Below are 22654 nucleotides of genomic sequence, written 5' to 3'. Positions count from 1 at the left end.
ATACTGACTAAATGTTTGGAAGACACTTTTCGCTCCACTTTGGATAATGTGGCTCCATTAAAAAGTAAAAGAATAAGGCAGAAAAGGCTCGCTCCATGGTACAATGACCATACTCGAGCTATGAAACAGACTGTTAGGCGATTAGAGCGTAAATGGCGTCAGACTAAACTTGAGGTTTTCCATTCTGCCTGGAAGGAGAGTCTTATAGACTATAGAAAAGCACTAAAGTCAGCACGTTCAGCCTATCTCTCGTCATTGATTGGAAATAACAAGAATAATCCTTGGCTACTATTCAGTACTATCTCTAAATTAACTAATAATCAAGCAGCTACTGAAGCCCAGATACCATCAGCCTACAGCAGCATTGACTTCATGAACTTCTTCAATAATAAAATTGAATTGATTAGGCACAAAATTCAAAATGCACAGCATTGCAGTGCAGCGTCCTATAAACCTAATCTAGATCTAGAGTGCAGTATAACCACTACAGAGACGCTGGAGTCTTTTACTTTACTCCAACAAACCGAGCTCGTCCAAATTATTTCATCTACAAAAACAACAACTTGTATACTAGATCCTATTCCTACAGGTTTACTTAAAGATGTTTTGCCAGAAATAACTAAGCCCTTTCTAATTATAATAAACTCTTTTCTCAGCCTCGGGTATGTTCCAAAATCTCTTAAATTAGGTGTAATTAAACCCTTAATAAAGAAACCTAGTCTTGACCCCTCTGAGCTATCAAACTATAGACCTATTTCAAATCTTCCCTTTTTATCAAAAATTTTAGAGAAAGCAGTGGCAAAACAATTATGTTCCCATCTGCACAGGAGTAATATATATGAAAAATTTCAGTCCGGCTTCAGGCCTCACCATAGTACCGAAACAGCGTTAGTGAAAATTGTAAATGATCTTTTATTATCCGCTGACAAAGGAAACATATCCTTACTGGTTTTACTCGATCTTAGGGCAGCATTTGACACAATAGACCATTCCATTCTATTAGACAGGCTTGAGAAACTAGTAGGAGTGACAGGTAAAGCTCTTTCGTGGTTCAAATCTTACCTTAGTGATCGCTTTGAGTTTGTTAATGTAAATGGTGAACCATCAGCTCTCACAAGAGTAAAGTATGGTGTTCCACAGGGCTCTGTCTTAGGACCCATGTTATTTACCTTATATATGCTACCACTAGGTACCATCATTAGAAAACATGGCATCAGTTTCCACTGCTATGCCGATGATACACAATTATATATTTCAGCTAAACCAGAGGACAAAACTGAACTTAATAAGATAGAGGACTGTGTCAAAGACATTAAAGACTAAAACTTTTACATCTGTAAAAAGCCTTGGTGTCACGATTGATCCCAGTCTGGTCTTCGATGAGCATATTACCAATATTCCCAGAATAGCTTTCCTCCACCTGCGTAACATCGCTAAATTAAGAAATGCACTGTCGCTACAGGATGCAGAAACGTTAGTTCACGCCTTCATCACGTCCAGGTTAGATTACTGTAACGTTCTGCTTTCTGGTTGTTCCAGCCAAAACCTTAACAAGCTTCAGTTAGTCCAGAACGCTGCAGCCAGAGTTCTCACCAAAACCAGGAAATTCGACCACATTAGCCCAAATTGGTGTACCTTACATTGGTTGCCAGTTAAATTCCGCATTGAGTACAAAATTCTTCTACTGACATATAAAGCTTTGAATGGCCTTGCTCCTCAGTACCTCAGTGACCTTATTTCCTATTATCAACCGACACGCCCACTTAGATCACAAGGTGCGGGCTCATTATTAGTACCCAGAATAAATAAAGTTACGTCAGGGGGAAGAGCCTTTTCATACAAAGCCCCCCAGCTTTGGAATAGCCTACCAGTCTGTGTTCGGGACTCAGACACAGCCTCTATCTTTAAGTCTAGGCTAAAAACTTACCTGTTTAATCGAGCTTTTGGTTAATTTGTTTTTCTAACTATGTCCCTCTCATCCCCAAAAGTGTTTATAATTGTATGCTATAGTATATTCACATCACCTCATTTTGATTTACCAGTCTGGTTTATTACTGCTGTGTGTATTTTGTAGTGCTGTTTAATTCCAGAAAATATTGTAGTTGTCTCTGATCCTGATTACAAGTGATGGAAATCAACACAGTAATTTTCTCTATTCTTGATTCCACAACTCTGAACATAGGGAAGGAGGTTTGTCAACATAAAAAGTACAATATTAAGTACACAATACACTGTTATGATATACATACTGTTTGATGATTAAAAAAGGTATCTTGACATACTAACTTTGTGTGCTCCCAACTCCCAATTCCCAACAAAATTATAAGTTCTTGTTTAATTATAAGATCTATGAATTTGGAGAGCTAACACTAGTCAAATTAACTTATTTATTTTATTTTAATGATTATCCTTGTTGTTGGTCATTAGCTTATATAGCTACATTAACCTTGTAGCTCCAGCACAAAACTTAAGAAGCAAACAAGCCTTCAAACATGTCTTGGCTTATCTGCGCTTGAGTAACGACAAAATTCTGTAAATCAGATTTTTTTTTTTGCCAAACTATCACTTAAAGTTTAATCTCTATATGAACACAACCTTAAAAAGAATTTACAACAAGCAGTTATTACCACTTGTTGTATCGACATTACTTTAACCTACTGCTACATAAAATTGACATATCACATGCTGTTATGGGTTGTCATGGCAGATATACAGTACTATGACAGTAATATATAATACATAATAACAATGTGACATTAACATTACCAGAAACTACATCAATCATTCTGACATATGTCATGACAATTACCAGTAAAGGTAACATGACATTGTTATATTACTGAACATAATCTGTCATGATAACTCTAACATCTGCTATGACATTGTACCATTATGCCAATGTTGTGTAGCAGGGTTCTATAAAGTGTTATGCAATTGGTTACGTAACTTGCTGTTCATTTGCTGTTCCATTTCATTTCAGTCTTCAGATTTTCCGTACACTGATGTTGGGGGTTGAATTGCTGAATTTACACTAACTTTTAGCCTTTATGCATATCAATTCAACCATTATCCAAACATTAATAGCTTCCCTTTTAGAGAAAATGAAAGGCGTCAAAGGATGGAGTTGACTGTCATTAGTAGTGCACACGTCTGAACATTGCTGTAGAGGACACATACAAAATCAATGATTATACACATTCAGAACTGATACACATCTAGCTTTCACTATTTAGCTGAAATGATCCATTTCAGTCCCATAGGAATTACTTTCTGTCAAGCCGGCAGGTAATAAAGATGCAGTCTTTATTGTCAGTATTTTACACAAGAAAGCCTTTATGTGCTGTCAGTCTCATAAATGCCAGTTTCAGGTCAGTAAATGTAAGCTGCACCCTGTGTGACCTTGCCGTCTAACGGATGAGCCCACTTTTATGCAGGACATGCCAAATACAGGCAGCCTTGGAGTGACATGGTCACGGTTTCCAGTTATTGGCTTTGTCTGTGTTCATTATCTCAATAAAGCAAGAGCACTGGGTGTCTTTGTTAAGAAACAGCCAGACAAAGTCTTATGTGTAGATGAAATAAGAGACATTTTATTTGCAGCTGATAACAGGAAACTCTTTCTCACAGCTGTTTTCAGTCTTCATTAGAACCATCTTTCTAAGGTGTGGAAGCAACATCATATCTTAAAATGTCATGCAGGTGTCTCCTTTTAAATACAAAAACCTTAAGGACCCTTAGGATTCTGTAGATTTTCTTGTATTTGATTAAATGTTTATCATGCTAAACCATTAAATGTTCCTTCTGAGAAGATGCAGCATGCATACATCATATATGTATACATATATATCCTCCTATATTTTGCATGTCATTTTTTCCTCATGCTTGTGTTGTAAATTATGCAGTGCAGAGGTCCATGCCAGCTTTATCTGTATTTTCACTCATTATTGATCAAAGGCTTCGTGCTGTAACTAGACACATGGAGGTAAACATGGCCTTCATTAAGTTTCCTAAGAAGCTTTAATAAAAATCACTGGAGGGAATCCGCTCTCCCTAGCCTGGTTGAGTTCACTTCCTCTGCAGTTATGCAACCGTTTCACAATTTACACCAGAAAGGGAGGAAAAAGTTCCATTGTAATTGAGCCGACCAGTGGCCCGTCTCCAAAAAAGTTCAGTACACCACGTAATATCAAATCTAAGGTTTCTTAACTCAGAGGATGCAGCCAGGTTGGTGTGTTAGTTCTGCTCGATTAGCCAAAAAGCACTGCAGTTTGTCATGCTGTTTGATGTCGAACTGTGTTCAGGCAGGCTTCAGCAAAACCCCACTCATGTAGAAAGGACTCTGACATGTTGATTTGATTTCTCTTCCCATCTTTGTTTTCTCAAGAACATCTCAGCTGGTTTTACTGCAGCACAAGAAACGGGGCAAACCAACATATTTCCCCTTCACAGGCGCTTCTGGCATGTGTCTGGCTGAGTGTTGAGCATGGCGAATTCCATGTGGGGGAGTGCAAGTGTATAAAACTCAGCAAGGGGCTCCTTGTGTCCTCAGATTGCTCAAGGACTCAAGGACGGCAAGGTAATTTGTTTGATTTTTAGTGCTTAGTGCTAAAGAGACAGCAAAGCATTAGTTTTGAAGTTTTATAAAAGTCCTGCTGTATTTTATTCTTCAATTTATTCTTAATTTTAGTAATAGTGGAAGATTTACATCAGTGAATTTACATCTTGAGACTGTTTTGACTTTCAGCTTAGTTAAATCTGCTGCTTTTTGAGAAATTATTCTTGCATGCCATACATAACTTAAAATCAATATTTTGACATGCAGATTTCTGGCAATATTGAAAATACAAAAGCAGAATAACTTAATAGGTTTCACAGATTATTTGAAGCTATTTTAAATATATACAGGCCTATATAACGTTCAAAATTTGAAATCAGTTTTATATGCCATAATAACTTCCAATGTATATTTAGATATTAAAGGTAACCCACCATCTAAATTATATATATATATATATATATCACCACTTTGGAATGTAAGGGATACTGGATATTCTGGATATTTTATTGTGACTTTTTTCTTAATGTTATACTGCTGGCTTGTGCATCAATCTGGACACAACTAAAATTTCTTTTTCTTTTTATTCAGAATCTTGAATCAGAATTTAGTTTCCTAAATTGAATTATTTGAAACTTGTGAAGACTCACTGTACTAGCATATTAGAATCACGTTATACATTTACATGCAGCCAAATTGGATTTATGTTCATTTAAATTGTCTAAAAATGTTCCTGTGTAACCACATACATCTTTTGCTTTCTAGCAAGGCCATATACAGTCTCACGGCCCGTGAAGAGTGCAGTCAGGATTCCACCATGACTGGATTGCTTCATTTCAACATATCGCTGGACAATGTATCAGTGGAGGAATATGAACTGCATTCAACTTGCCAAACAAGCCCTTCAGTCCAGCACCAGAATATCCTAATCCCAGCCATCTACAGCATTATTTTTGCCCTGGGTGTTATTGGAAACGGACTCGTGGTGTTTGTCCTCTGTCAGACCTCTATCCGTAAAACAGTGGCCAACACTTACATTCTCAACCTCGCACTCTCCGACCTACTCTTCCTCCTTAGCCTTCCTTTCTGGGCGGTCTACTACTCCTTCGATTATGACTGGATCTTTGGCCAACTAATGTGCAAGTTGTGTGGGGGTCTACTCACCCTCAATTTGTATGCTAGCATCTTCTTCATCACTTGTATGAGCATGGACCGCTACATGGCCATTGTCCACCCACTTAAGTCCCAGAGATGTAGGAACCTATGTAGAGCCCGAGTGGTCTGCTTCTTGGTATGGTTTGCCGCAGGACTGACCACCATCCCCACCATGATGTTCCGAGACACTCTTCATATTAGCAATGTGACTGCCTGCGTAATCCACTTTCGCAGCCACAGCTGGTTTGTAGGCTTGGCTTTGATGAAGAACATCCTGGGCTTCCTGTTGCCGTTCGCCATCGTCACTAGCTGCTACTGCAGCATCGGAAAACATCTTCTGACAGCTCCTGGCCTGGACAAGAGCACCAGCAACCTGGACAGAGTCCTCAAGATGGTGGGTGCTGTGGTTCTGGCCTTCTTCTTTTGCTGGTTCCCCTTCCACACACTCACTTTCTTGGACGTGCTGGTCAGCCTCAAGGTTCTGAAAGCCTGCAAGGTGGTGCAGACCATCAGCCTTGGGTTACCCTTCACTATCTGCCTGGGCTTCTCCAATAGTGCTATCAACCCCTTCCTCTACTGCTTTGTGGGCAACCACTTTCGGGAACAGTTAGGAGGTCTAACTCAAACACATGCCTGCAATTTGTCTCAAAAACGAGGCTCCTTCAGCACCAGGCTCAGTTCCTTCTCTAGGAAGCTGAGTGACCTCAAAGACTTGGCAACTCCAGAAAATGGCACAGTGTGATGGATTGTAAAGAGTGTCCTCTATGCATTAATGGGTATTGGTACATATTTTTTAACAACTTGACTTTCACGGCCATCATTGTATTGACTAAGCACTTGTATATGTTATCAGATTTAGAATGGTGGAAAAGATGACTCACAATTCATTGTGAAGGGACTTTGTCATGGTATTATAGTGGCATGGGTATAATTAAGCTGCTATGGACTAATGGACCAAAAGCTTTCTTAAAAGACTTATGCCAGTGAGTGATTATTGTGACTGTAACACAGTTGTATGCATATATAAACTATAATTTATATGTATATATAATGCATGGTCTCTAAAGCCATTGTACTATTAATACATTTGAATTCTCTACTTTTGGACACTCTCATATTACTCTCATGCATCGCTGTTCATTTAGTTGCAACTGTAGCTGTTATACAAGCCCCTGAAAGTCTGATTTATTATAAGTGGTATGACAGCAAGGATTAAGGAACAGCAGATGGTATATATTCAAGGCCACCCCTTTGCATTCCTCCAATTTTGACCAGACATCCAGAGCACACTTGCACCCACCAGTTTCATGGTGAATGTTTTAGTCTCATCATATTAATACTCTTTCCTGGAGGTCAGTGCATGAGAGAGTCATGGGCATTCTCCCAAGAACAGTTGTTGCACAATCCGAAATCTTGTAATCCGTTGTACTGTATAGAAACATGCTGAAAGGAGAAAACACAGAGTGCTAGTATTTTATACTGCAGCCCTGTTCTTTTATCTCTCAAAACATCATTTAGATTATGGAAATAAACACTTAAAAGGAGCAGAAAATCCTGCTCTTGATTTGTCACTTTTTTAACATTCGAACGAATAAATAACACTTTTCATTGCAACCACCAGAGGGAGACATTTCGTAATAATTGTCTGATTCAGCCGTGCACATGGTCTTGCAAACAAGCCAGGTGTCTTAAGAATAAATCTGACAGACTTCTGTCAGCAAAGGGTAGAAAAAAAAGGGAGAAACGGCCAAGAATCTAGAACACAGTAAGCAAGTAATTACAAATGTTACCGTCTATTTTAATTTCTATTTTCTTTATGTCTTTTTTCTGGTTCCACTGGTGTTAAAAATTCAGTACATTTCAGTGTAAGTAGGCGTTCAGCTGCAAGAGAGAAGAGATTATTTTAGCTAATCTTTGGTTTAATGGATTCCCGTGAGCTGTGGAGCTCGGGCAAAGCTTAACAAGCCATGTCAATGGCATTAGAGATGCATGCACACAGCCTGCTAGCCATAAACATCATTAAAGGCGAGCGGATACATCAGCAGACACACAGTACTCATCATTACTGACATCAAGCGTGGGACTGCAACCAGCAATGCTGAACCAAGTAGAACACCACGGCTGCTTGCATCCTTGTGGTACGTTTTGGTGCAAAAACAGGCCTGAAATTGAGCTATTTTCTACAGGAAAAAAGGTGAAAATAAGACCTTTGCTTGAGCCATTTTTCCCTCAGCTGTCAGCTCAGTGTCATTTGAGTCACATTGTAAATTGGCTTTAACTTCAGTAAATTTTGTGTATGTGTGTAAACATTTAAGGAAACCTCACAGTGGGGGGAAAAAAAATGAAACAGATTCTAAATATCCAGTTAAAGCCATTTTATATGCATATAAATTTAAACATTATTTGCGATATACATTCATATTCAGCATGATTACTTCACAAAAAAAAACTATTACTGAAGTTGTTTTTTCATCAAGGCCTTAAATGAAAAATGTATAGTTAAAGGGCATAAAGAATAGACTCTAGTCGCAGCCTTCAAACGTTCACCTCTCTGCTCTATCAGGCACACCTACCTTGTTGGTCTGCCTTGAAGAGACAATAGCTCGTCTGCTGCTGCGCAGTTTGTATTAGTCATTATCTGGTTCATTATCAGTGGTAGTGGGCACTGTTGGCTGGACATTTTTGGTTGGTGGACCATTCTAAGGCCAGCAGTGACAGATATATATGTATATACTTTGAACTAAATAGATAAGAAACTGACAAAAACATACGACACAGGCTCCAACAGAGTTCAGACATCACATGGTTCTTCAGTATGAGATTATAATATGTAAAGCAAATTTTATACCAAAAATCCAAATTCACTATTCAGTTTTTTAAACATTCATGACTACTCAAATATTCAACAATTCTGACTCATCCCTAGAGTTTATACTTTAATCAAAGGACTTGATTATTATTACTCCAGTATTAAGAGTTTCCAAAACCTGTTTCTCCATTAGCACAATTACATAAAGAACAGGACATCCCCTGCCTTCATTAAAGATAGTCATCTTTTTGCTTTCCAGTCGTGAAAATGAACAAAAAAGGTTTAATTCCAGTTATGCTTGAATCAGAAACCCATTTTCTACAAAGAATAGTCTGCCACTCACTCTAATGTGTCTACAGGTGTGAGCAATTTACCTCCATCAGTCACAGTGTAGTTAAGCCAGTACTAACCAACCAAACTCGTTCACAGGGCAACTCGAACCACAAGGGTGAGCAGCCTTTTAACCCACCACTTTCGAAGGTACTGCAGCGATGACCCACCACTATTTAATGGGCCCTTTTCACAAAAAATGGAAGTGCATTAATAGCGTAACGTTGCAACGAGTACCCCTAACAAAAAAACACAGAAATACGTAAAACGCCTTTCACTACTGGACCTTTGCCGCTGCTTAATTTGCACCAAGTATGTGCACCACTGTGACACTTGTGTATACTGCATTGCGTTGACACTGGCCAATCTGTACCCCTCATGCCTAGCTTTTTATATTGTATTAGTGGAATAGCTTGGGCTGTTTAATGCTGAAACCACTACACAGTCTTGGGTTGAACTATTTTGGGTGTAGAAGTCTGAAACCATGACTTTTACACCCAAATAGTGCACTTAATGTTAGATAGAATGTTGTGCAACTATGGCTGAATATAAATGGCTTTTATTTGAACATATAATGTTGTGTGTAGAAGCCTTTATATAATGGCCTATGTGGTACACAGGGACTAGGAAGTAGAAAGCAATATAAGATTGGGCCGATATTTTGCCCAGCTTTGTTCCTGCCATTGTTACTGTTGCTCTTACAGGCTAAGAATGACATCTTACACAAAGCAAAACCACTCACGTAGATAATCACACCTTAAAGCTCTGTGCTTTCACTGATAAACAGGTAGGATAGCTTGCCAACTGAGTGGGGAAGAACGCAAAATACACACGTAATTACTACTGAAGAATATGGCCGTGTTGTTGAGGATCACAGTTTTAAGCTGCTGTAAAATGCTTACTCATATGCAGTGTGGATCGGGTAGTGTCAGTGTGGAGTCTCATGATACATCCCTGGTCTGATTTTACTTCCTTTCCCATGTTATTGGATGAATCATATCATTATATATCAGAGCTGTCAGTCAACAAAACTGGGAGAAACCTCAAAAGGCATAGGTAGATATGCATGTGCCTGACTTTTTTGTTAACTTAAATATATTTGTTAATAAATGCAACAAAGCTACCACACTACTGAATGAAATTAGTGACAAGTTTTACAAATAACTATAATGGCTTGCATGATAATGAAAGCTTGCTAATTTGCTAATTCTGCCCAAGCGTCCTTGGGAAGTGAAATCAGGACAGGGATGTAAGATTGGGCTTTACACTGGTAGATATAATGTTCTCTACTCATGTGTGGCAGTGTTGCGCATGTGCATATCAAATTGGGAGGGTATGCAGATTGGGCAAGTTCAGGACTTATGTTTGCAAAGTGCTGACCTATAGACCTGAAAACATAATTGGCAGAACCAATCAAAACCTCCATATCAGCTGGGAGGCGGGACATTTCTCAATCAGTAAAACCTTTGTGAGTTCATGTTGTCTAATCCAGGAAATGTGTATTTACTGCAATATACAAACTTATGCAGATGACCAGTAACAGTTTTTGTTACTACATGGTGTGAATTTACTCAGTTTGAATGTTGCTTAACTCACTTTCACAACTACCGTGTTTAGATCAGGCCTACAGAACTTCTTCTGAAGTTTGGTCAGTTTTCTGAGTGAACACTCCACCCGTATTCAGGTCTGCGCCTACCAATTGTCTCAGCTTCATTCGAATGACCCTGCTTCAGTTCGTTTCTGGTGTGAACGCCCTTTTACAACCCCCACACTAAACGGAACAACACCACAGATTGGTTTTTGCAGTGCATATCAGCGCTTTGCTGTCCGCATAACCTGCCTGTTTTAACAGTTTACTCTTTACTAAAGCTCATATCATTCTTTCAGCACAAGCTGCTACTAACATCAGAGCAATAAAAAAAAGAGGTACATTTGATTTTGGCAATAGATCTCATCATAGATCATAGTATTTTTGGCCAAGCATCAGCAACTTAATTGGTTTAACTTAAATTGGTAAACCTATCATAAAAAGCAATCGTTAATTGTGGTGAACTAAGATTTTAAGAATCTCAATTTTTTTATTTTTTTTTTATGGTGACGAGAGTGCTCGTATCAGTGCAAAATGTCTGACCAATAAACAAACACCTACGTAATTTGTGTGAAACCAACCAAACCAAATGGAAAAACCTAAACTCTGCTGTGGTCTTTCAAAAATAAACTGGGTATGAAAGCAGCCTGATGTTCTTCAGAGATGTTGCTGCAACCCAGTGAAACGCAGAGTCAAATGAACACTGACACTGTTCAGTGGCCTAGATGCATTTTGTCATTCAGCCAGCAGTTTTTTTTTGTTTTGTTTTGTTGTGAATCAATAAGTTTTGCCCCACCACTTTTAAAAAGTGTGGTGCCACACCTGCTCATGCACCTGTGATGACAGTTTAACAGGTTTTTCTCACACCTCATCTCTAGAAACATTACTCCCAAAGCTTCATTTGTAATGATTAGCAAGTAACATGTTCTGTCTGATATCTCTATTATCACTTTCATACTTTCATCAAAATATTTGAAAGTTTCCATTGAAAAACATTGAAATGTTTTCCATTATGGCAATTAAACAAAGAACAATCAAGATGTTGGCTACAATATCTGACCATTAAAGATGCAATAGTAAACAGATTTAGGAGGGCAGCACAAGACCTGACCAGTATACTTAGTGTAAACCCATAAGCTCTGTCTGCCACAGTGCACTTCCACTTGACCAAAGTTTCAAAGGCTTTTTCTCACACCTATTTCTAGAAATACTTCCTCAAAATTGCATTCATACATCATGAAAGATTGTAGAACTGTTAAGCTTCCAGTCTTGAAAATAAAAAGTAATACTATTCGGTTCCAGTTCTACTTGAATTTAGAAACCCACGTTCATGAGTCTCTAAGTCAAGAATCTGGGCACAACATTAGACCATTAGAGGTCTAATGAATAAATGGTTTCAGGCAGACAGCACAGTAGTCCGTCTACACCTCTATAGCGTGTAAAACCATAACCTCTGTCAGCCACAGTGCAGTTAAGCTGGCACCATGTGACCAAACCAGCACATTTATGACAAGTTTCAAAGGCTTTTTCTCACATCTATTTCTAGAAATACCAAACGTTCAAATGCAGCGATTCGCTTCCATGACGTTTTTGTCCGATATCTATCTTCAGAATCGCTTTTGTATTTTGATCAAAGTGGCTGACTTTTCTCAAGCCTTGGAAGGTTTCCCAACTTGTTTACTTATTGCCGTAATAAAACGGAGAAAAGACACACAATATAAAATCCTGCATGGCTTTTCATCCTCTAACTGCTTTCATTAAGGAGAAAACGACTGAAAATAAGTCTACTAGATCAGTGACGAGTGTGACGATCTTGTGCTGTAGGTATTATTCATATTTTGTGTAATTTTATGGCTGCTTTTGTCTTTTTGTACCCACCCAGAGAGTTGAAAATCAGCCAAGTTGGCTAAACTGGCATATTTACAGTGATGTTTATTAATGTGCATTGTCCCTGTTAATCTACATCAAAAAACCTAAGCTAACGGGCTCCTTCATGAAAGATTTTTTTTACACCTGTGTGGCTTCAAGTATTGAAAATGAAAAATAAAGCAACCAACTAATGAAATAACACAATAATTTTGGATCCCACTTATTTTTGAATTTAGAAACCCCTTAATAATTTAATAGCCCTTTTTTGTTTATTGTACCCAACTACTAAAATACAAGCATAAAGTGGCCAAACTGGCTGATTGACTTTCTTGTTTCCTAACTGTTGATTCTTTGTAGTTCCCAAGTGACAATACAGCTTTATACTCCATATACAAGTTTATACTCCAAATAAACAAACATTACTCACTGCTGCCCTCTGAATGTTTTATTGCGCCAAGACACACATTTTTTTGGTTTGTTTTTTGTCAGGTCCTCAGTGTGTCTCAATAAACATGTTTTCTGCTTTCTTTTACTGTATTTTCCTGATTTAAAAAAGCAACCTGTTTACATTCTGTTTGCTGCATATAGTTGCCTTCAGAACAGCACTTGAATTTGATTTTGGTCCAAAATCTCATTTGTAACTTACGCTGAAATTTAAAGTTTTTCCTTCACCTGAAAAGTGAAAATTGTGGTCAGCTGAAATAATTGCAGTTAGCTCAAATAATTGCGATCAGGTGATCGTGTAAAAATTGTGACCACTGCAATTCACACCAATACTTCTAAAGGATTGAGCGATTTATCTTTGAGTTAAACTGGAACTGCTGTCAGACACAGTGTAGACGCATGTAAGCCAGATCAAACTGATGAGTGATGTGTTTCACTGGTGTATCTTACATTCATTTCTCGAAATATTTCCTCTAAATCATGTTTCTGTTTTCAAAAGCAGTTCTTAGAAAGGTGGATGGAAATGGGGCTTTGACTAAAGCTATGTTACTGAGAAAACATTTTAATGGAACACAATAATAATGTTAATGCTAAGTCACGTCATATACTGTACAGTATGTGTCACATTAAGCACTTAAATAGCATCCATGATGAATTTCCACAGTGATTTCAACTTCACATAAAAGCAGATCTGAAGTATATTGTCTGTAGTGGTGTACTTTACATAGACATATCTTGCTTTTCAGTTTTAGCAATTGTTCAGGTGATACATGATGAGCATTATTTCCATGATATGACTTTACAGTACAGGCACTTCCATTGCCACATTGTTTATTTTTAGTTTTTCATTATATTTTGTGCACTTTACTCCTGGTTCTGGGTTGCTTTACTGGGTTCTTCACATTCTTTTGAAAGAACAATTCATAAAAAGTAAATAAAACACATAAAATTAAATAAAAAGAAAATTTCCTTTCTGAAAAAGTAGTTTGTGTCTGGTGAACAGTTGCACTGGTATGCCAGGATGCATGAGTTCATCAGGAGCTCTTTAACTTTGTTCATGCTATTTTCAATATCATCTGATACCTTGACACTACAATATTTCAGGAAATATTGACTATATCATTGATTATATCAGTTTTAAAAAACATCCATGCATCGTCCGCACAGTGTAATATTTACAGCCTGCACCTGCTCCGAATCTGTAACCCAGACTTTGCAGCAAATCCTGAAATCGTTGCAACTGTGCAATTTTGCACAGAATGACAATGCAAAACCAAGCCAGGCCTTATCTCACAAAGCAAAGTGTTTAACTGACATTTTCCACACGTACCAACTATTCTTGCGGAAAAAGGTCTTTGAAGCGATTTCCTGCTTCTATCATCATTTCCTGTTCAAGGAACAAATAGCTCTTGGTGCGGCGAAGGTGAGCATGAGAGTAAGCGCGATGGAAGCACTGCCTTTTTATCACGGGGCCATCAGCCGCGAGACCTGCGAGAGGCGTCTAGGGGAGGCCGGCAAAGATGGCAGCTACTTAATCCGTGACAGCGAGAGCGTTTCTGGAGCTTACTGCCTATGCGTACTGTAAGTTCAGCGTGCAGCAGCGCATGCATCTAAACATTCCCTTTAACCCCATGAATCATATTATTCAATTATCAATTAGTTGCTGTCGGAAGAAAACATCGTATCTCCAAATTCATAATTTACAGGAGAAGGAAAAAACATACTTTACTTTTAATGTAAGTCAATGGAACCAGACAATTTTTCCAAGTAATTTTGGGCCATTTCTTTTAGTCCGTTCATTATGAAATTTACAAACAATGTAAAGGGTAACAGATATTTTCAAAATATGTCAAAAACTGACAAAAATGGAGATACAAGGTTTTCTTCCAAAAATGGCTAATTGTAATACTTATTATTTGGTAGCATATAATTTTTTTGGTAATTACTACGTAACTAATATGTCACTACAAGAGTGAATAATTGGTTGAATTGCTCTTAGGGTCGGTTTCCCAGACAGGGATTAAGCCTAGTCTTGGACTATGTAACATTCTGAATGGAGATCAAGTCCAGGGTTCAGAGGCCCAGATTTAGTTTAACTCCAGACTAAAAAGGCTTTCCGGCAATAAAACAGATGTTACAGTTTACACTGAGACTAAACCCATGCCCATTAAATCAGGTCATAGGTTTTAAGCCCTATGTAAAGATTTATTATTCAGTAAGTATAATAAATTATTCTGTAATTACTATGAAACTAATATGTAAGTTATGCAGTTATGACAGTAAAGAAATTAAGTGTGCGCCACATACAGGCTCTTAGGGTTTAATGGACATCATAATGGAGCATTAGCTGTGGCTTGCATGCAGTCTGTTTAGCCATAACATTTCTTATGCTGTATTTTGCTTGTTAGGACCACGCAAGTAACAGCAAGTTATTTGGCAACTACTTAGAAACTACATAAATTACAAAGTTATAAAAAAGTTCTAAAAGTGAGCATTTGAAGTGTGGGCCCACACTGCAAAAAAAATAATAATAAATCAGCGTAACTTCGGTTAACTGGGGCTCATTCAACTTCTTAGTTTAGTCAAAATTTACTAACTTACTTCTTTAGTTCTTCAGCTCAGTTAGTTAAACAATATAGATGTTTTTTACTCAAAGATTATTCAGTCTTTCATCACCCAGTCCCACCAGGCATGGGTGTCATTGCTAGGATTCTGATCTCCTGATGTTGGGGTGAACTCTTAGAAAGTTGCACTACATTTAACTGTAGTGCTACTTTTTAAAGTTCTATATTTTACAGTGTACTTACAAGCCCTTATAGTTCAAGGGGTTAATCTATTTAACTTCACATTTAGAATAAATTCTTTAGTTCAGTCCCCTCAAAGCAGTTCACAAAGACCAGATTTTATCTCAGGCCAAACTTTGCAACTGCTTATTATGATGTGAACTCTGCTGCTTTGACTTGAGTGTGATTTCGCTCTGTGACATTGAACTGACAGGTGCAACAACCTTGTCTACACTTACCGGCTCCAGCAGAACAATGGAGGCTCCTGGGCAGCAGAGGTGAGACTTTGGTCCAGTCTATAGCTTTCTTGTGAAATCTCTCACGTCTATCATGCAGTGACCCGTTAGTGAAGTAGAAATTACTTTACAGATGCATGGCTCGCTGACTTAGTTTAAGAAACACACTCCGCATCAGTGCATCCAACTAAAGTCCTTCCCTGCAAATGTAAAGGCTCTCTCACAGGCCATGTTCATGGTCTCCAAAGAGCACAGTTAAGCTTTGAATGTCAGAGAACAGAGGAAAAACAGAAACATCCTGCAAACAAAACCACTAAAAACTGCTTCCTTCAGTTATGGCTCATACAAAACATTGTTTTTTGGCTCTCTGTCACCACAATATTGTTTTTTAGCTGACTGCAGCAAGTGCACAAAGCGAGAAAGGCAGTGACATTACAACAACTGTGTATGAAATGATTAAGGATTTGACAGAGACCTCCATCATTTGTGGTTTTAAATGAAAAATCTGTAGACCAACAGGCAGCCTATATGTGTATGTAGATGTATATTATTAACTGCTCCAAGATACTAGGTTTTCTTCAAATATATATATATATATACATATATATATATATATATATATATATATATATATATATACATATATATATATATGTATGTATATATATATATATATATATATATATATATATATGAAGAAAACCTAGTATGTCCATTTTGAAAATACCTGTTAGCCTTTACATTCTGTGTAAATTTTGTGACGAATGGACCAAAAGAATTGGCCCAGAATGGCCTGACTTACATTAAAAGTAAAGTAGGTTTTTTTCTTTTCCTGTAAAGTTGTCATTTTGGAGATACATATCGTTGCTGTCCAATGAAAAACATGTATCTCCAAAATAGTAACTTTACTTTGCTTTCAGTGTAATTAATGGGAAATTATTCTAAGCAATTTTGGAGCATTTTTATTGGTCCAATCATCATGAAATTTTCACACAATGTAAAGGACAGTTGCTGAGCTCAAATGATGCAGATAAGTAAAAATTGCAAAAAATTGAGATATATGAGATATATATATGATATATGTTTTTCATTGGACAGCGACAATATATATATATATATATATGTGTATATATATATATATATATATATACACACATTAATTTACATTATATACATATCTTCAAAATAATAACTTTAAAGGAGAAGGCCAAAACGCTCTTAACTTTTAATGTAAAGAGATTTTATTCTAAATGATTCAGGAGCATTTCTATGGCTCATTCATCATAAAATTGTCACACAATGTAAAGGACAGCTGCTGTGTTCAAAATACGGAGAAAAAATCAACAAAAAAGGAGATACTTTTCTTTTTTGACGGCGACAATAATAAAATAATAAAAAAAACTCAATAAAAACACAAATACATACATGCCGTTGCTGTCGAAACAAAACTTGGAGAAGGAAAAAAAATCTTAAATTTCAATAATCTAAGCTAACAGAACAACATTTTACTCAAAGTTCATTTGGACTGTTTCTCTTCATCTGTTCTTCATGACATTTTGACACAATGTATGTGGCAGCTGGTGAATATAGATCTGAACGTTCTGAATCCTGGACTACACAGACCATCACTGATAACCTAACAACCTGAAGACTTTGACTTTGTCTTTAAGTTTAAGTTTAAAGTTGCCAAAAATAACTGTAACTGAGACACCTCCACCATCCCTTTGTTAGTCACTTTCTCACCTCTCACTTGCTCAATTTGCCCTTCGCTTGGAGAGTGTTGAGCTCTTCTGCAAATAGAAATCATTTTAAATATCTTTACAAGTCACATTTAGGTTAGGAAATGTCATTCTGTAAAATGTTACAAACAATTCGACTACACTTTAAATATACTATGAATATAATAATAAACATAACTGTGCATGTGAAGTATGAGCATTATACACAGGAAAAATACGTCAGTACTGTTTAGACTGTTGGTACTAATTATGCCAAAGCATTAAGCCACAAATCTTTTTTGTTTATTACAGTGAGATGAGAGACAAAGTATTAATAATAGAAACAGCTTGCAGTCTTAAAGTATATGTGTGGATTATATGTGCCTTTACTTATCAGTGATGTTTCTGTATAATTCTGTATAATGAAATGAAAATGATTATTGTTAAATATTTATGTTGATGATTATTTATGTTGATTATTATTATTAGTATTATTATTACTATTATTATTATTATTATTATTATTATTAGTAGTAGTAGTAGTAGTAGTAGTAGTACTGGTAGGAGTAGTAGTAATAAAAATAATACATACATACATACATCATCTAAACCGCTTATCCTTCTGGGTCGCCATGGGGTGCTGGAGCCTATCCCAGCTGTCATTGGGCAGAAGGCAGGATACACCCTGGACAGGTCGCCAGTCCATCGCAGGGCACATAAACTTAATTATAAAAATAATAGCAAAATAAATTATTATTATTATTATTAGTAGTAGTAGTAGTAGTAATGGTAGTAGCAGTAGCAGTAATAGTATTATTATTAGTAGTAATAAAAATAATAGCAAAATAAATTGTTATTATTATTATTATTATTGTTATTATTTAATTATTTGTAGTAATAATAGTAGTAATAGCAGTAGTAGTAGCAGTAATAATGAACATTATAGCAGAATAAATTATTATTAACAATTATTATTCATAGTAGTAGTAATATTCACTGTATTTCCCTTTAATTGTATTTAAATTCAGTTAATGTGCAGCACGATAATAATATTGTGCATTTAAATTTTTTTTTTTACTACTAGCGGTCAAGTTTCATTTTATCCTAGCAGTCGCTTTGTGAGTAAGCCACATCTCTTCATCTGTGACGATATCACAAAGTGCGGCCCCCCTGTCAGCGTGAGACCTCGCTTGAGAAAACCACAGTTTCCACGGGGCGTGCCTACGTATGTTTTTGTGGTGGTCATAATTTGGGCTCAGACAACATGCTAAATAAAGCAGTGGCGACATGCTCTGTACGCATCAAATTAATTTCTGTAATGCACATATAACTCAAATTAACGTTCTGAAATATGTAAAATAAGTAAACAGAAAAGTCTGACAGTGACAGAATGCGATTTCAATGGGTTTTGTAGTTAGCACTATGAGTGTGCAGTTTGCAGATTGAGTGGAGTTTTTTCCTTTACAAATGTCTCAGATTGTTCTCAGTCCTCAGGTTCAAATATTAATAAGCCGAAACCTTTGTTGTCCTTTTACAGACAGCCCCCGGTCAGCAGAAACGCTTATTCCGGAAAGTCAAGAATTTGATAAGTGCCTTTGAGAAGCCAGATCAAGGCATTGCCATTCCACTGCTCTACCCAGTGACTGTCCAGAATCAACACATGTCCCAAACACAGTAAACTAAGTCAGCGAACTCACACGATGCAGTACATGTGACATTCATTGTGGATTGTTTTTTTTTCCTGGATGTGATCATCAGAATCACTGACTTTTCAATGACTTTTCTTCTGTTCCACTCGTACAAGTAGCAGACAGCACCTATCTGGATCTGCATATACTTGACTTGAGTTTGCGTTTGTGTATCTGCTGTGCAGTTTTTCAGTGTTTTTAGTAAAACCAGCTTAAGAGCAGCCATTTCTAAAACTGAAGAAGACCTAAAATGTAATTAAAATAAATAATGATTGTTCAACTGTACAGAAACGTATTAGTTTGACACTCCTTTATGTTCACTGAACATTCTACAGTGAAAAAGTCAAAAAAAGGAAAACATATTTATGTTCACAGTCTGTAATTCATGCCGAACATTCTGTATGTTTACCGATTGCCGCATGTGGTCACATTTGCACCTCCTCTTCCAGTCAGTACAGACTTTAACCCTATAAGGTCAATAAGCTTAGTCTCACTTTCATTTAATTCTTTTTGCAAAATTTGTACTGCATAAAGTGGCATATATTGTGGGAATCTATCAAAAATGTCAAACATGCAATTGGTCAGCTCAGTAATGGACTGTGATACTGTTACAATCCTGTCTGTAAAGATGCCTTGTGTCTTTTAAGATGCACCGAAACTGCAAAATAAAACATGAACTTTTAGTTGAAGATGTCACTCTTGGTCTTCTGCTGAGTGGTTTGAGATGGAGTTTGAGAAAAACTAAATCCTGAAACAAAAAGACTTACGTATGAAAGACTTAAAAATAAAAGGCATTTATAGCAGGGGACACTGAACGTTATTCATTTGACCTTCCTTTGTCTGTCTCTGTTATGAACCTTGCTTTGGCTGCAATTTGAAAGAAAAGCATTCTCCTGAATGTTAAAGAAAACATCATGAACAAAATGTATCTAGTTTTTGACAGAGACCCCCCCAAATAAAACCCAAAAAAAAAACAAAAAGGAAGAAAAAAACACTCACAAACCAAAAGGCTTGCTTTGGGCCAAAGCCAAAAGCGTGCAGCCTGATGATTTCAATGCAGGCATACAGTATCGCATCAATCTGCACAGTGCCCAGACAACCGCCACAGGAAGAGCACCCTGTCTCCTAGCAACGGCACTCTCAATATTCTACCGATGTTGATGCTTGGAAACGAAATCAGCCTTATCACACAGAATCAGAAAAGGTCCATTTACGGTGATTTTCATAGCCTCATGGATATTTATGGCTTCCGACATTTACATTGAGACTTCAGCGGTTGCAGAGGTGGGCTAAGAAACAGCAGAGTTAAACAGAACAAAGTATATACTGCAAGGAAAAGGGGATGTGAGATGTGTTGCAGCACATACAGCTTTTTCACAACCACAGCAGACCACTGACCACAGTGAATTAATCTACTTGATGCCACAGGTAACTGTGAGTGCAGCAACACAGATCTACACTTAATGCAGCGAGGAAAACCTGTATTACAGAGATTGTTCTGGGAAAAATCTAATTTGCACGATTTTCCACAATACATGTTTATTGTCTGATGTTGTTTCTGTGGTTTTGCGCTGGAGCTACAAAGCTAACCCAAATCATCATCATCACATGCACACACACACACACACACATTATCTAAGCTGCTTATCCTCCTGGGTTGTGGGGGTGCTGGTGCCTATCCCAGCAGTCATTGGGCAGAAGTTAGGAAACACCCTGGACAAGTTGCCAGTCTATCACAGGTGCCACTATGCCACCTCAAATCGTCACAGTCAAGTTATTTGTTGTTACAGCCACGTCATGTAAGATTTGGGGATTTTGAGACCTCTCTGGTGGAAATCTAGTTACATGCATTGTATATTGGATAAAGGAAAGAAGTTTTTTTTGGGCCAAACTATCGCTTTCTCAAAACTTTGGACACCAAAAATGTCTTGACTGATCAGCTACATTAGGGTAACAGGGAAAACTGTGTAACTATCACTTTAACACAGAGCTACTTACACTGACATCTGTGTTTGCTTTACCATGCAGTTCTGTAAACAGCTCATGTCTGAGGGAAATGCTCTGCAGAGCACAGCCTAACCCAGACTGCAATCAGGTCAATGTAACGCTCTTTATCAGCACGTGAGAAGGCACATTTTATCCCAGGCTCTAATTGTAACAACAGATTATGGTCCAATTAGCACAAAGGCCCCTAATGAGCTGATCCTTCTCCAAGTGTTACCAATACTCACCGAGTCACACAAGGAAATTTGAATGTAAATCAAATGCGTAGAAGGACTTCGCAATCAGTAAAGCAGCTCAGCGTTACTGAATGTGGATCTTTCAGGACCACATGAAAGAGCTCTCGATTTGGCGCTCGTTCTCGACATCTGCGTGGTGCAGGTGGGCTGCTGTATTTTCTGCATCTTCGTGTCATTCACAGCCTCCAGCAGTGATTCATATTGTCTTATACCGAGGTTTGTTTGTTTTTTTTCCTTCAGTAAAAACGAACATGGTCCAGGTGACCTTCAAGTGACTTTCACCTTCAGTGTCACGCTCGCCTGGGCGGAGTTTCCCGAGGCATCGATGTGCTAAGAGCAACATCAGATCACACTAGTAAAGCGCAGGCAAGGTGCTTCCCAAAAGCACTGTATTCTCTCACCATCGTCATTGCAGGCTTAGATGCTCTTGATGTAAAATACCCCACTAGAGTGGAACACTGACCTCTTTGTTGGCTGTGATATGCGTCACTTAGCTGCTTGTGTCAAGGGGGGAAATACAAAACAAATAAAGTATAATGATGCAGTAATGTACACATAATACCTTTAATGAGCTCCTTATACTCAGAGATCCAGGGCAGATAGTTTCATAGCATGTATAGTTTCTTGAAAAAAATTGTATCTGCATCTAGTCATTAATATTAACACTTCATTATGGATGACAACATACTTAAAATCTTTAGCACTTTCTTCTTTTTTTTTAAAGCACTTGCTATGTACATTGTTTTCAGTGCATATATACAATATCAGATTCATGACAGCAGTTTTGTTTTGTTTTTGTTTTTTTTTTTTAATATAATCTAAGTTCAGTGTTCAGTAGGGCTTCCAGTTCCATGTTCCAAGAACACGTACAGCTCATTCTTCCATCTCATGATAATTTGACAAGGCCTCTCTTGCTCAAAATGTAAACTATATTACGTTGAGGTGTACTATGTAGTGCGAACAACCAATATGAAAAACGGCTCCTCTTTTGCGTCGGAACAAGGATAATACGATACCAATTCTATGACACTAGTTTCACTTCATCTCCACAGGTTCATAATTAGGAGAAGTTGAGAAACAATACCATGTTCTTTGAGGAGAAAAAAAAGCTCCATAGAAAAAGCTAAGCCACAGAGAAAAAAGAAAGAAAAAAAGAGGGAAAAAAAAATCTTGTGCCACTTTATAAACTCCACCTGGAACGATAATAAAATACCATCATTTTGTCACAATTAAAGGCAG

General features: G+C 37.4%; 2 protein-coding genes across 2 annotated transcripts; both read left to right on the top strand.

Moving 5' to 3' along the window:
- The first annotated feature begins 4436 nt into the window (after positions 1–4436).
- Positions 4437–6776, top strand: LOC118807260 (type-2 angiotensin II receptor-like). Its single transcript, XM_036569224.1, has 2 exons — positions 4437–4576; positions 5321–6776. Exon 2 carries the CDS (start codon positions 5373–5375, stop codon positions 6450–6452), a length of 1080 nt encoding a protein of 359 aa, XP_036425117.1. The 5' UTR covers positions 4437–4576; positions 5321–5372; the 3' UTR covers positions 6453–6776.
- A 7393-nt stretch (positions 6777–14169) lies between these two features.
- On the top strand, positions 14170–19838 carry sh2d1ab (SH2 domain containing 1A duplicate b). Its single transcript, XM_036567902.1, has 3 exons — positions 14170–14331; positions 15748–15811; positions 19025–19838. The coding sequence occupies exons 1-3, from the start codon at positions 14180–14182 to the stop codon at positions 19163–19165; spliced, it is 357 nt and encodes a 118-aa protein (XP_036423795.1). The 5' UTR covers positions 14170–14179; the 3' UTR covers positions 19166–19838.
- Positions 19839–22654: the final 2816 nt, after the last annotated feature.

The sequence above is a fragment of the Colossoma macropomum genome, unplaced genomic scaffold, assembly GCF_904425465.1.
Source record: "Colossoma macropomum unplaced genomic scaffold, Colossoma_macropomum, whole genome shotgun sequence".
Classification (NCBI taxonomy): Eukaryota; Metazoa; Chordata; class Actinopteri; order Characiformes; family Serrasalmidae; genus Colossoma; species Colossoma macropomum.
The sequence above is the reverse complement of the archived record's forward strand: the minus strand, read 5'-3'. Positions and strand labels throughout refer to the sequence as shown.

Bases quoted from the DNA above. Each gene is read 5' to 3' on its own strand.
- LOC118807260 (XM_036569224.1), top strand. From the start codon at position 5,373: ATGACTGGATTGCTTCATTTCAACATATCGCTGGACAATGTATCAGTG.
- sh2d1ab (XM_036567902.1), top strand. From the start codon at position 14,180: ATGAGAGTAAGCGCGATGGAAGCACTGCCTTTTTATCACGGGGCCATC. The intron at 14,332-15,747 runs GTAAGTTCAGCG...TTGAACTGACAG, and splicing joins GCTTACTGCCTATGCGTACT to GTGCAACAACCTTGTCTACA. The intron at 15,812-19,024 runs GTGAGACTTTGG...GTCCTTTTACAG, and splicing joins GAGGCTCCTGGGCAGCAGAG to ACAGCCCCCGGTCAGCAGAA.